The sequence below is a fragment of the Sciurus carolinensis genome, chromosome 12 (genome assembly GCF_902686445.1).
Source record: "Sciurus carolinensis chromosome 12, mSciCar1.2, whole genome shotgun sequence".
NCBI lineage: Eukaryota > Metazoa > Chordata > Mammalia > Rodentia > Sciuridae > Sciurus > Sciurus carolinensis.
The window spans coordinates 104,722,481-104,735,705 of record NC_062224.1 but is presented as its reverse complement, the minus strand read 5'-3'; the positions used below and the strand labels follow the sequence as shown (position 1 = coordinate 104,735,705).

The 13,225-nt window shown below is 56.4% G+C and overlaps 1 protein-coding gene across 2 annotated transcripts in view; it reads left to right on the top strand.

The window, feature by feature from the left end:
• The first annotated feature begins 261 nt into the window (after window positions 1-261).
• Window positions 262-13,225, top strand: part of Kiaa1614 (KIAA1614 ortholog) — a 33,493-nt gene continuing 20,529 nt past the window's right edge. Inside the window, exons 1-3 of one of the 2 annotated variants that reach the window (XM_047520605.1) lie at window positions 262-364; window positions 2,866-3,800; window positions 4,587-4,650. In XM_047520605.1, the coding sequence (XP_047376561.1) occupies window positions 2,894-3,800; window positions 4,587-4,650 (971 nt within the window). In that variant the 5' untranslated portion in view covers window positions 262-364; window positions 2,866-2,893. The other variant, XM_047520604.1, reaches the window with a different exon arrangement.

Below are 13,225 nucleotides of genomic sequence, written 5' to 3'. Positions count from 1 at the left end.
CTTACTGTTTCTGTCTTCTGTGGAAAAATAGTTTGGTAATAGGTGAGACTCGGTCACCTCCTTCCGGGAGAGAGAAAGAAGTCCATCACAAGTTTGGATCACAGCTGCAGGCAAAGTCCTGTGCGGCTCCTTTCTCCCTGGAAGGGAGAAAATGACAAGTCGGTTCACGGAGTCCCCAGGGCCCTGAGAACCGGTCCCCACCCAAGGCTGCGGGCTATGCAGGTACCAGTTCTCGCCTTGGCAGACCAGATGAGCGGGCCCGCGTCCCCGGCGGGTTACTCTAGCGCCTCTACAAAGCGGGAGACAACGACCCCGACCTCAGAGGAAAGGGCGCCCAGGACCACGGAGACGGCCCCACGGAGAGGTCAGCCAAACAGCTGTCTACACAAACGCATTCCTCGGCGTCCCCCGGCGCTGAGCCGGGTGTAGAGTTACAGGCGGCCGCGAAGGGCAGGAACGTGTCGCTCCTCCGCTCCGGCTCGTCGAGCGGCGTCCCAGGCCCCGCGCGGGGGTCCCGGCGCCCCGAGCGCGCCTGCCGCCTGGTGCCCGCGGTTCCCGCCGGGCAGGGGTCCGGTCGGGGGCCCCGGCCCTGCAGCCCTCCGAGCGCCCGAGCCCGTGGCCGCCGTCCTCGGTCCTCTCCGCCCCTTGACGTGCCGAAGGCCCTGGCTGTGGCCGGCGGCGCGGAGCAGAGCGTCTGGGGCCTGGCCGGAGCCCGGGCGCGACGGCTGGGGGTGGGGAGGCCGAGGTCCCGGCTCCTCCAGCCCCTTCCGCTGCCCCTCCTCTCTGCCCTCCTGCTCCCTCTTCCCCTCGCGTCCCGGCGGGCGCCGGCCCGGCCTCCTTCCCCTCCGAGGCAAAGCCACGAACTAGCGGCCGGTGCGCGCCCTTCCCCGCCTGCGCCCGCCGCCGCCCGACCCCTCCTGCGTCCAGGCCGCGGCCCGCTGGGCGGCAGCTCCGGCCCGACCCGCCCGGCCCGGGGCTCCCGCAGGGCCGGGGGAGGCTGGGCCTCGTCCTCCGGGGCCCCGGGTCGTGCGCGCCCCGAGGGGCGAGGCCTGCGGGCCGCGCTCCCGCCCGCCGCCCGGAGTCGGGGCTGGAAGTCCCTCCCCGAGCTCTGGAGCGGGCCAGGGAGGGAGAGCGGGCTGGAGGAGGGCCTCGCCGCTCCGAGGGATGGAGGGGATGGAGGCGGCGGCGGCCCAACCTGCCAGCGGCAGCCCTCAGTGAGTATGAGGAGGCGAGGCGCCGGGAGGGGGCGGCGGGGCCGACGAGGGGGACCCGGGCCGCCTGGGAGCCGCCGCCCGCGGCCACCGAGCGCGAAGGGCGGCCCTTCACGTCCATCAGCTTTTCTGGGTTAGCGCAAATACACTGCTCGGGTCATAGAATCGGAGGGCTCCTCGGGCAGAACCATCTGCAGGAAGGCTGCCCAGGTACCTCGAGGCGAGGGTCGCATTCTTTAAGGTCTCCGGACACGGATGCTCTGGAATGCTGTTCCAGAGGTTAGCCATCAAAAAGTCCTAATTTAACCGAAACTGCTCGTATTAGACTCTAATCCCGTTTTCTGGATTGACCCATAGGAGAGGGGAAGACGTGACTGGGCTGGAAAGAGAAGCCCGGTACCTTCTAGGTTAACTGGCTCAGCAAATGATTTCTGTCCTAAAGATAGCCCTTCAACTCCACTGGCTTAAAACCGATGTGACATTTTGCATTATATGTGTCAGGAATGTGCACATTTCTGAGACATATAATGAATTGTAATAAACAACTGTACAAGGACTTGCCATTTTAGAGTATTTTATGGTGAATTTTTAGTCAATGTGTGAAGGGAATAATTTACTCCTAATTTGTAGTTTTTATGCACATTCGGATTTTTATAAATGAAGCTTACTTCAAGTGGGACATATCTAGATGTATGTTAAGTAGCATTTTCCCAGAGAGCAGAGTAAATATGAAGACATCATGGCGGGTATGTACACAGGTAACACTTTGAATAAAATCCTGGTGTGTGTTTTCTTTCCCTATGAAGCCATTAACATCAGCCATGCTGGAGCTGTGTAAATGTTGACAACTCACTTAACCTCTGCAGACTGAACAGTCTCATCTGCAGAATAACTGGGGGAGGCTGTGTGATCACGAAGTGTTTTGAAGAGACCTGGTCTTGGAACGAGAAGCTTTTGATTCCAAACTGGGCCCCCCTTCGCACATGTGTGATGTAATCTGTTCCTTGGTTTCCCACTCTGTACAAGTGAGGGTCTTTATAACATGCCGGCATCATTGTGTCCAGATTAGTTGAGAGAGTGCTTTTGAAAGCATTTGAAAGGATTCTCCCTGGCATAGGGCAGATGCCCCACAGGAGTTTAAGGTCGATCAAGGTCTCCCTTTGAGCACAGCCCTATCAATCCCATGCTGTGGTCTGAGGCTTGGGATGAGTGGATTTTGGCAGCGCTTTGGCTGGAGGGTCAACTTCTGCCTGAACTCCTTCATCCACAAGGAAGGACATGTTGGCCATTAGCAGACACTGACATTCTTCATTGAGGCTACCTTTCAGCAAAGCAGGAAGGTCAGGGATTGGGGACTCACCCTGGATTCCCTTCTGGTTCACATTTGGCATAGGCTTCAAAATTGCTGTTTGAAGCTTCATTTTGTCTATTTGTAAAATGGGGAAGAAATACTAGAACACTACTCAGACTTGAAAGTAAAAGTTCATTAACCCTCCCATGATTTATTTTTTTCAAGGTACTCTCATCATATTCAGAGGACTACAGGTTTCTTTCATACTTGGTGTGGAAAGGACTCTAGGCCAAGACATTATGGGGGATTTTGGAGCCATTCTGGTGCTGGATCTCAGGATCTCTGTCTTTTTTTCTCCTCCAGAGTGTCCAAGACCAGAACAGCCAGCCCCATGCACATGACCTCAGCTGTGGAGAGAAATGGTCCTGAGCCACAACCAGACAATGGACCTCTCCTGAGACCTTGGCCCCACCCTTGGGAAGACAGAACACCCAGCCCGATGGCTCCCCAGCCTCCCAGCTTGTGGGGGGTGCAGATCCAAGGCCCCTCTGTGCTGCAGTCCAAGGTGAGGGCTTTGAAGGAAAAGATGGCAGCAGGTAAACAAGGGGCCAGCTCCTGCCCCACCTCCCATGAGCAGTCATCCCTCAAGAAACCCAAATGCCGACGAGTCAAAGCCAGAAGAATCCAGGCCCCATCAGAGGGCTCTTCTCTGCCAGAGGCCATGGTGGGCCCCCATGTTCAGAACCCATCCAACGGACCACTGGACAGCAGTGTCGATGAGGAGGAACCTTCCAGGAACGAGGACTCCAGGCCTCCCTGGTCACCTGCCCTGGGGCTTGAGTGCTGGAATGGGCAGAGCCCATGGTCTCCAGAAGCAGTGTGGATGTTGCCTGATGGTGAGAGGGGTCTGCCACCAGAGTCTGGCTCTTTGCAAGAGAGTCCTACCCGCGGAATTACTCCTGACTGCTTTGGAGGACCTCGTCCTTGTAAAGTCACCCACATGCCCAGCTTGAAGAAAGGAAGACCATGTGCCCTTCAAGATGGTCTGGTCACAGGGGGAGACCTGGTCACTTCTCTGACCTTGGAAGAGAACTTTGTCCCCAGGGCAGCCCTGCTGCGGGGACTCTGGAGACCTGGAGGCCTGGAGGCTCTGGGCACTCCGGGTGGTGTCTTGTCCCTGTCTGACCGAGTGGAAAGGAACCGCTTGCTGCTGCAGGAGATGCTGAAGGTCTCAGGACAGAGTCCTCCCAAGGCGGAAACCCCAGCCTGGACTCCGTCCTGGGACAGAGCTGTACCAGGTGAGGCTAGCTCTGTAGGTCTGGGTGGGGCAGAGGAGGGAGTCCAGTGGGAGGGAAGAGGAAGCGGGTGCTTGGTAGGGAGCAGAGAAGAAAGAAGAGCACAGTTGTCTCTCACCAGAATCATCAGTGTCCTCTTATTCTTGGCTTTGGCATAGGTTCTTTACCAGCTCCATCTGTAAAGACCCCATGACCCTCCAGATCAATGGGAAGCCACCCTCTTGGCTTAGGGGTAGAGACTATTACAATTCTTCCCTGTACCTTCAACCCTTTCCATGGTGGCCTTTTGAACTTCTTTCAATGGCATTTCTTTCCCACCTGGTGGACCACATCACCCTCTGGGACAAGTAGATACAATAGAAATGTACACCTCACAGTTCTGGAGGCCGAAGTTCAAGAACAAAGAACCAACAGATTCGTTGTCTGGTGAGGGAGGGTCTCTTGCTCACAGGTACCAGTTCTCACTGTGTCCTCATGTGGTGGAAAGCCCTTCCTGGGCCCAGCTCCTACAGCAGCGCTGCAGAGAGGTGCTAGAGTTCTGATCCAGCAGACGGCCTTCTTCATAACCCCACCTGAGGGGACCCGTGGTCCTCCCAGCCCATGCCATGCCCACCCGCAGCCATTGTGACAGATTGTGCCTGCCCTTCTCAGGCTGAGACACAGGCAAGGCATTGGGCTTATCTGGGGGTAAATTACTAGAAAAATCTCCCTCCTCGGTGTTGGTTAGAGGCAGCTGAGAGCCCCATTTCTGCTTCTGTTCTCTGATCTTTGCTTCTATCCGGGCCCTAGAGCGACCATCGGGGGACGTGGACTGGGACTCAGGCATCTCTCTGCAGGACTCAGACCAGAACAGGTAAGAGTTCAGAGCGTGCATTTCCCCTCCCTCCTTCTTCACTGTTGTCCCTCCATTTCCTCTGCACCAGGACACTAGGAGACTGCAAAAGCCAGAGAGCAGGCAGACCCCAGGCTGGTGAGACCCCATAGAAAGTATTAGTCACCTCCAGTGCCCCAGGCTGCTGCTCACCCACCTGCTACCCAGGCAAAACACCAGGCACAGAGGTGTGGAAAGAGCTTTGCCTGCTGAGTGTCCTGGGGGCACTTCCCCTGCTGAGGCCTGTACTTTGTCAGTGAAGTGGGGGAACTGTGGTTGGGTCCTTCACAGCGTTGTGGTAAGGCTAAAGAAACAGGTAATGGATGTGACCACCTTAGGGAGAGTACATGAGCGTGAAGCTTGCACTCCGCCTGTTCTTTTCCTAGTCAAGGGCGTGTGCAGGGTCAAGGTCACCTCCAGCCTCCCCATGCTGCCTGCATAGATGTTTTTCTAGCCCCTCCACCAGTGTTCTGGGGAGCTGGACCTGCAGGAGTGTGGTGGGGGAAGTGGGGACACCTGTCCTCCACAGGCAGTGTCCTGAGTCAGGCAGGGTGAGGAGAGTGTGCCCAAGGTGTGGCAGAGGCCACCACAGCCCGAGCCCCTGCCGTGCCTGTGCAGAGGTCAGCTCCAGCCACCATCTTTGCCGGACTCTTGGCACATGAGGCTGAGAGAGGCCCTGGGGCTGGGAGCGGCTCCCTTTTCCCCAGCTGCACAGTGATGTCAGCCTCTGCAGGGTCTTGTGGCTTTTGCTGAGGGCAGAGGTCAGCATTGCTGCTGCCTCATGAGCAGGCCGCTCCCTGCATGAATTCTGCTCCGTTTGACCAACCTTTCAGAAAATGTGGCCAGGACCTCTGTCTGAGTCCATTTGAGCCACTGTAACAAAATACCATAGGTTGGGTGGCTTACAGCAACAGAAGTGTATATGTCACAGTTCTGGAGGCTGGAAGTCCAAGATCAAAAACCAACAGATGCATTGTCTGGTGAGGGCGGATCTCCTAGCTCATAGGTGTCGCTTTCTCACTGCGTCCTCACATGGTGGAAAGAGGCCAGCATGCTCTAATCACCCTAAAGCCCTCACTTCCTAATCACATTGGGGGGTAGGTTTCAACATATGAATCTGGGGGGACCATAGCAGCCCTTGGTCCTGCACTCTGTTGTAACAAAGCAGGGGCTGCCCAGTCAGGTGATTTGGCTTCTGCTTGGCTAAGGGTCTGGTGGAAAGAGGGATGTCTGGCCCCTAAGTCTCTTCTCCCTCCTCTGTGGCCACTGTTGTCAGTCTCTTTTCTCCTTCTTACCTGGCCCTGCCAGTGATGAGGACTGTGACTGCAGAAAGGATTGTGGTCCCCGGTGATACTCCTTGTGGTCCCTGACCCTCCTTCTGTCCTCACCCCACCTTCCCTGTGGAACCCTCAGAGGAAGCGGCCTGGGCAGGTGCACCTGTGTCCTGTGGAGACAAGACCCCTTCCCCTGAGGTTGCCCCTCCCACCCCAACCTGCCTTTGGTGGAGAAAGTCCCCAGGGAAGTGCAAATGTGCAGCTCCTGGGGTTTTGCTCAGAGGTGTCTGTTGAAGCCAGTGCTCCTGACATGCACGTTGTGTCACAGCTGATAAAACCCTCTCATTTTAAAGGAGGGCCTCAACCATGTAGGGGGGACTTTCCCTTCGGCCTGAGCAGGGAGTATTGGTTTGGAACTCTCAGGACTGGGGCTTCTGACGATGGCCTAACCTGCCGGGCCATCTGCTGCCCTGGGTACATTCTAGAGGTTGAGTAGGGGTCATGTGCATGTGTTTGTATGATGTGTGTTTTTGTGTGTGTGTGAGATGTACGATGTAAGTGTGTCAGGGACGGGGGAGGAGAGGTATCTTAGTGAGCTTTAGGACCCACTCACACACTAACAAAATGTCCCCTTAAAATGCCCAGCAGAGAGGGACATGGAGTTGGCGTGAGGGTCAGGTCCCCTAGGCAGATGTCCAGGCTGAAGGGCCAGGGAACATGCCAGATTCAGGGAGGGAGAAATGTCTGCCTGGAAGACCCTCTGAGAGGCTCCTCATCTGGCTCTATTCCTGAGCCTTCTAGGTGAATAAAAAAGTGTCCCGAGGACACTGCAGGCTCCATCTCTCCCTTAAGCGATTTGCTGATGTCACTTCTATAGAGCCAGACTTTACAGGAGGTCCTTGAAGTAAGGTGTACTTCCCTCAGCTCTTACCCCAGGAGCACACAGGTTAGAGTCCTGGACTTCCTGTCTATACTAAGTGGTTTAGGACCCCTGCCAGAGAAGTGCTCTGAGACTGTGGCTGATCGTCATGGACATTGGTCAGGACATGCAAAAGGCAGGACCTTTTCATGAGGGGTGAGCCCCCTCAGATTTTCTCAGGGTTGAGGGGTAAGCGGCCTGCCTCACGTGCCGGCAAGCTCAGCGTTCATGCAGCTCAGTGCTTCACTCAGAGAGCCACTGTGACCAGGTTAACCCAACACGGACTGCACTGTGTCCATAATGGTTACTGCTCTATAAGGTCATGAGACAGGAAGCCCATGAAATGCAGGAGACTGAAGAGCCCAAATTACTGCTTGGGGTTGGAGGCTGGCCCTGTTTGCTGGGGGTGGCCCCAGGGAATCAGCCATTGAGATAAGCCATATGAAGAGCCAGGATCTTAAATGCAAAGGGTCAGATGGGAAGAGACCTCCATCCCTGAACTCAGTGTTATTCCGTTCTACTAAGATGTTCTACTAAGATGGTCCCAGAGGACTGGACCATCCCAGTGACCAGTCCCAAGAGCAGGCTGGCAGCTGCTTTTCTCCAGCCTGATGTGCAGGTGCATGCTAAGGTCCTGCACTCCTGTTTTATCCCAATATCAGTCCTTATGGCTGCTCCGGGGTCACTGACAGAGACCACTGTGCTTCACAGCCACAAACTGTCCTTCCCACCCACACCCATAAGCCACCCCTTGGACTAGGGAGCTGGACGTCTTCCGTGTCCCCAAGCCTGGGCAGAGAGGTGTAGGTGACTCCATGGAATAAGCTCCTTGTCTCCTGAGCGTCTCCTGATGTTCAGGCGGTGGGATCCTGATGGGAGGGGAGAGGGTGAGATGGGCGGTGGAGTGTCAGGGAGGGTAAAGGGTTGCTGCTTGGGTTTGGACTCACTGGAGAGAGGCGGGTGGACAAGGATGTGGGTGCTGTGCTTGGGGAGCCTCTGCCCTCATCCACGCCTGGCGGCCGAGGGCTGTGCTGTCACTCCTGTCCAGGGGCTTAGAACCAAAATGTTCTTCTCTATAAAATGGCCACAACCACCTCCAACTCTTGCCTTCCTGGAGGCTCTGAGAGACATCCTGGGATTGCAGAGTGCGGGAGGATCCCACATTAACTCAGCACCAGTGAAACTGGTGAATCCAGAGGAGCAGCAGCCCGCGCAGGGCTGTCCCCAGACCCCACACCACAGGGCGTCTGGCTGCTGCAAGTGCCTGGGTGGCCCTGAGGCCAAGGGCCCTCCTAGGCAGCAGTCTGTACTGAGAGGCATGCTGTGTGCCCGCCCAGGTGGCCCTGATTCAAGTCCAGACGGGGCATGTGTGGAGCTGGGGGGACACTGCAGGGCTCGCATGATTCTAATGATTGATCTGCTGTGGGGGATGGGAAGGAGGCAGCTCCGGGTCAAGCTGTCTTCCGGCTAGAGCGCTGGAGCAGAAGATTCCTAGGTGTCCTTCTCCCCTCCCTGCGGGAAGAGATGAATATCCTTGGAAGAGACGCACTGGCTGGCCAGGTGTGTTTGTGGGAGGAGGCACCTTACTTTCACCTGCTCTGGGTGCACCCCCTGCCGGAAACCTCCATGTGTTCTGCTACCCGGAAGTTTTCCAAACCCTGTCCTCTGGGATTTGATGGAGGCTTCAGTATGTAGGCAGACTTGGTTACATCACTGGCTGATTGTGATCCACTCAGTCTTCCCTCCCTCTCCCTCTCCCCTCCTGGGGAGTCGGGGTGGGACCACAAGTCCCAACCTTCTAATCCTGGCTTGGTCTCTGTGGAGGCTCTCTGTCTTGCAAAAGTCAAGCTTGTGACTCTGGAGCTTCCAAGGGTTGTAGGAGCTGAGTGCTGGGAACCAGAGGCAATGACCAAATGTGTGTTTATTATATTACAGTATCACAGAGACTCTTGTTTGAGCCAAGCACTGTGTGTGTATCCAAGCACTGTGTGTGCATGTCATTGTGATCTCGGGTAGAACTGCCCACTTCTGCTCTCCTTGCCCGCTGCCTGCACCAGCTGCAGCCACAGCTCTTCCTCTCCTCCCAGAGCTCCTGGGGGCAGGTGCTGAGCTGTTCACAGAACCGGGGCTCGGGAAACTGGCAGAGGCAGGCAGGCAGGAGCGAGGGCTCACCGAGGGCTGGACCTGTGCAGGCTTGCGAGGGTCTGAATGGAAACAGGAGGGGACATTCCAGACGGGCGGGCGAGGCCTGCAGGAATGCCTGGGAGCGTCTGAGGCAGAATGTGTGGGTGAGACTCTCCGACGTGGGACTGGGGCGAAGGCAGTGGAGGCTTTATGGAGAACCCTGGGATTGTGATTTTAATCGGACCATAGAGACACACCCCTCCCCCCAGGAGCAGGATGATCTTACCTCCTGGAGCGTGGGCTGGCACAGCGTCTCCGGGTCTGGTGCCTGGTCAAGGGGCCTGGTGAGGAGGTTTGGAGATCGTTCTGAGGCACTGGTCAGGTTCCAGACCTTCTGGGCCCTAGTATCAGGGGGTCATAATGAGTCCTGGGGTAAGCATGGCAGAAGAGATACTCCTGCCCCATCCCAGGATTCCTGGCCCCATAACCGAGGACCCCCCAGGGCAGGGTTGTCGTTAAGAGTGATGAACCCTGCCTGTCCTGCTTACGTACCCCCCAGTCACTCCTGTGCCGCTCCACGGTCTCAGACATGTAGGCATAGAGGAAAATCCATTACCGTCCAGTCTCACCAAGACTAAAGTGAAAAAAAAAAATAATGAAGTGTAACAGCTTAATGGTGTTTGACTACTAAACCGCTCCCTCTAGTGTTCTGGAGCCTCTGTGGAGAAGGAAGCTAACCCCAAAGCCCTGCACAAGGCCAGTGCTACCTGGAATGTTCAGACACATGTCCTACCCAGGACTCGCCACATGCACACACCAAAGTCATTGTATTCTGATCTTTACCAGTGAAGGAGCTCAAGAAAGTTAAGTTCATTTACCCAGAGCCATTCGTTTTGGGGAGAACTAGGCTGAAATGCAAGAAAAAGAAGACCCCCCATGCCCTCCAGAACCAAGCAGTGGGGTGTCTCAGACACATGCTGCCACTTTTGGCCAGGATGTCCCATGCACTGAGCCCAGGCAGCGCTGACCACAGGGTACCCTGACTTCCTCCTGGTGCTCAGCAGGGAATTCATTGGCCACTTTGAGGACAGTGACAGGGTTCTCCCCAGAAGTCGAAGTCTCAGGGAGCAACACAGGCTTCCACCAAGTTCCCCCCAAAATGCTAAATGAAGTGCATCCTTCCAGCAGCCTTTTCCTTGAGGACCCACTCTTTCTTTACCATCTGGGCATCGGGTCCCTTCTGCTGCTTCTGACCTCCTCTGGTCCAAGCTGCCTGTCAAAGACTTTTGAAAATTCAGAGCAAAACTACAAAGCCCTCTCTAGCTGCAAGATTTCTGTTGCTTTCAAACATGCCTTCCCTCTGCGGAAAACAGCGTGATCTTGGTGTCAGGTGACTTTAGTTCACGATCAGGGATTCCATCCGTTGCTCAGGGAGGGGTGGGTGCTAATGGTGCAAGCGATGCTCTTAATAGCTGAGCCTTTATTTAACAGGCAAGTGAAGTGGAGCTTCACCCTTAAGTCGCCTGCCAGGGTGGCACAGGTAGGAGGTGACTGTCCAGAGCTGGGAATCAAGCAGCTGCCCCTGGGCCACATTCTTAATCTCCACTCTAGGCTCTGTCCTGTCAGGGTCCTGCATACCTGGGAGGAAGTCACCTGTGCCACTAAGCATGACTGTGAGTCCCAGACAAGGTCCCTGCCCTCATGGAGCACACTGTCCAGAATCCATTGCCTGCTCACCTGATCCTCTGGCACAGTGAGACAGTAGTAGAGAGCTCTGTCCTTGGTCATCGAAAGCTTTAAAATACACAAAAATGGAACACACACCAAGAAAAATGTTCAGCTAGGTTCTGTGGGTAGATGAACGGGCTGCGCCCTGGAGTCTGGGAAGTTAGATCTCTCCACTCCCTATGATTTCCAGCTGCATGCACCTGAGAGGCAAGGGTTAAACCCAGACTCACTGGAGCTTCTCATTTTAATCCAGGATTACGGTGGCTGCAGAAAAAGGCTGCTCTGTCCCCTTGACCTCTTTGGCTGGGAGAGGAGTGGTGGTTTTCCTGACCACCTGGCTGTGAGGGGAGGCGAAGGCCGGGCAAAGCCTGTCCTCCAGGAACCTGGCCTAGATCACAGACCAGGAGGGAGGACATGCTGCCCTCATCCTGGAGACACAGGAGGGCAGAGGGAGGGCTCTGGACACTAGCGGAACTCCACGTGTCCCAGCAATTAGTTCTTTGTAGGCTTTGCAGTTCCATGAGTGCCAAAACTTTGTGGCATGGGCACCCAGGAGAGGATCCCCACCACACAAAGTCAAAGACCTAGACTCACAGGGTTGCAGTGAGGGTCCTCTCCCCTCTCTAAACCCCTTAGTTACAGATGGGGAAACTGAGGCCCAGGGAGGAACACCTCTCAGCCACCTTGTTCCTATGTCCCACACAGAGCTAGTGAGCACAGAAGTCCCAGCTTTCGTGACAGCAACAAAATCTGCCTCTTCTTGGGAGGGAATCGCCTTTGCCGGCCCACACTGAGGCTGCCCTGGCGCTTCTGGGAAATCGCCAGGGGAACTGAGAGCTGGGGTTGTGTCTAATCGTCCATGATAGAAGGATTTGGCTTGGAAGCCACGTGCCCTGGGCAGAGGCCAGGGTCAGAAAATCTCCTGCAGATGGAGGTCTGAACGTGGCTTCCTGCAGGATTGTGGTGGTGGGCAGTTAGGGACTGGCTCAGCCCCACCGCACCAAGCCTACTTGCTCCCTGCCTCTCAAAGGAAGACCACCTTCTCTCTCCAGGCTGCACAGCAGCTGGGAGTTGCCGGCCTTGCCGACCTTGGTTGCAGTCTGAAGGTGCTGCCACTCTTCGCGCTCAGTGTGTTACTGCATGGATGCCTCCGGGCGCCTAAAAAGTCTGCTTTGCTGATCAGCGGAGAAACTAGCTTTATCTGCCAGAAGCTGAAGCAGAGCAGCTGATGGGGGTGGGGGCGGGGAAATCCAGCCCCGAGTGGCGAGCAGAAAGGAAACAGCAAAGCTGAAAAATGGCTTAAAAACCTGGGGGCAAGGCTGATCCTGGCAGCATCTGGCCAGCTGCCGAGAGGCCCTCCTGCCTGCCCACCAGGCCTTGTGACAAATGCCCTCCGACAGCCGGGGAACCACAGCTGTCACCGGAAGGTTCCGAGCGTGCGGGCGGACAGCCAGAGGCCCGCGGCTGCGGGGGCACCTCACCGGGCTGGTAGCCTCATTATCTCTGCTGTCGGAGCAGGAGCCCCAGGGAGCACAGCTGCTCTCAGCTGCGTTGGAGGAGCTGCTGCTGGTTCTGGAAGCTGTGCAGGGGAGGCCTCTCCTGCCAAAGGAAGCCTCCCGGGGCAGCGGGCCTGGAGATTCACTTTCACATCACTTCTGCGAAGCCCTCCTCCTTCCAAAGCTGTGCCTGGGCCCTGCCAGCCTTCTCAGGCACTGACGGTGCCTTTGTGCCACTACTCTCTCCCCCTGTGGCCCCAAAGCAGGGTCAGATGCAAAAAAGGAAAAGAAAAAGAAAATTGTCGTCTGCCTGAGCTTGCCAAGGATGACCTGAGGAGCCCTTCTTCCTGGAAACCAGAGCTGTGCCTTTGTTCCCACAAGTCTGTCATCCAGAAACTGCCTGGTTCCATCCCCCAGTCAGGAGGAGAACCCTTTGCCCACATGGCAGATGGGGTGGGGTGTGTGGGCCGTAGGCTGCCTGAGCCTCCAGCTGCCCGAGTTCTTGCTCTGTGAACCCCTCCCTGTGAGGACAGCCAGGCATATGTGACAGGACACTAAAATTACATCAAAGAGTGTGTCTGACTTCAGCCACAAACATCCTCGACCTCTCTGGGCCCCAGCAAGGGGAGAAGACAGGATGCGGGAATGACGCCGGAGGCAGCGGCTGCTGTGTCTGCTCTGCTCTGCTTGCTCTCGATTGATGCTCGACCTTGAGCGGTGTGCCAGCGTCCTCTCTGCACTGGACACCCTCATCTGTCAAGTGGAGAGAACACCTGCCCTTGGCCAGCCTGGCTGGGGGGAGCGGGCTCTGCAGAGAAAACCGTCTTGTCACGGGGAGGTTGCGGGCTGTGGTTAGGGCTGTCACCCAGCACAGGTGGTGTGTCACTGCCTGGGAGGCAGCTTTGGGAAAGGGCAGCTGTCATTTCTGCGGCTCTGGACTGGCCCGGGCAGCAGCACATCTGGCAGGTGGTGCAGATTGCCAGAGGACCCTTGTCATTATGGAAACTGAGCCGTTT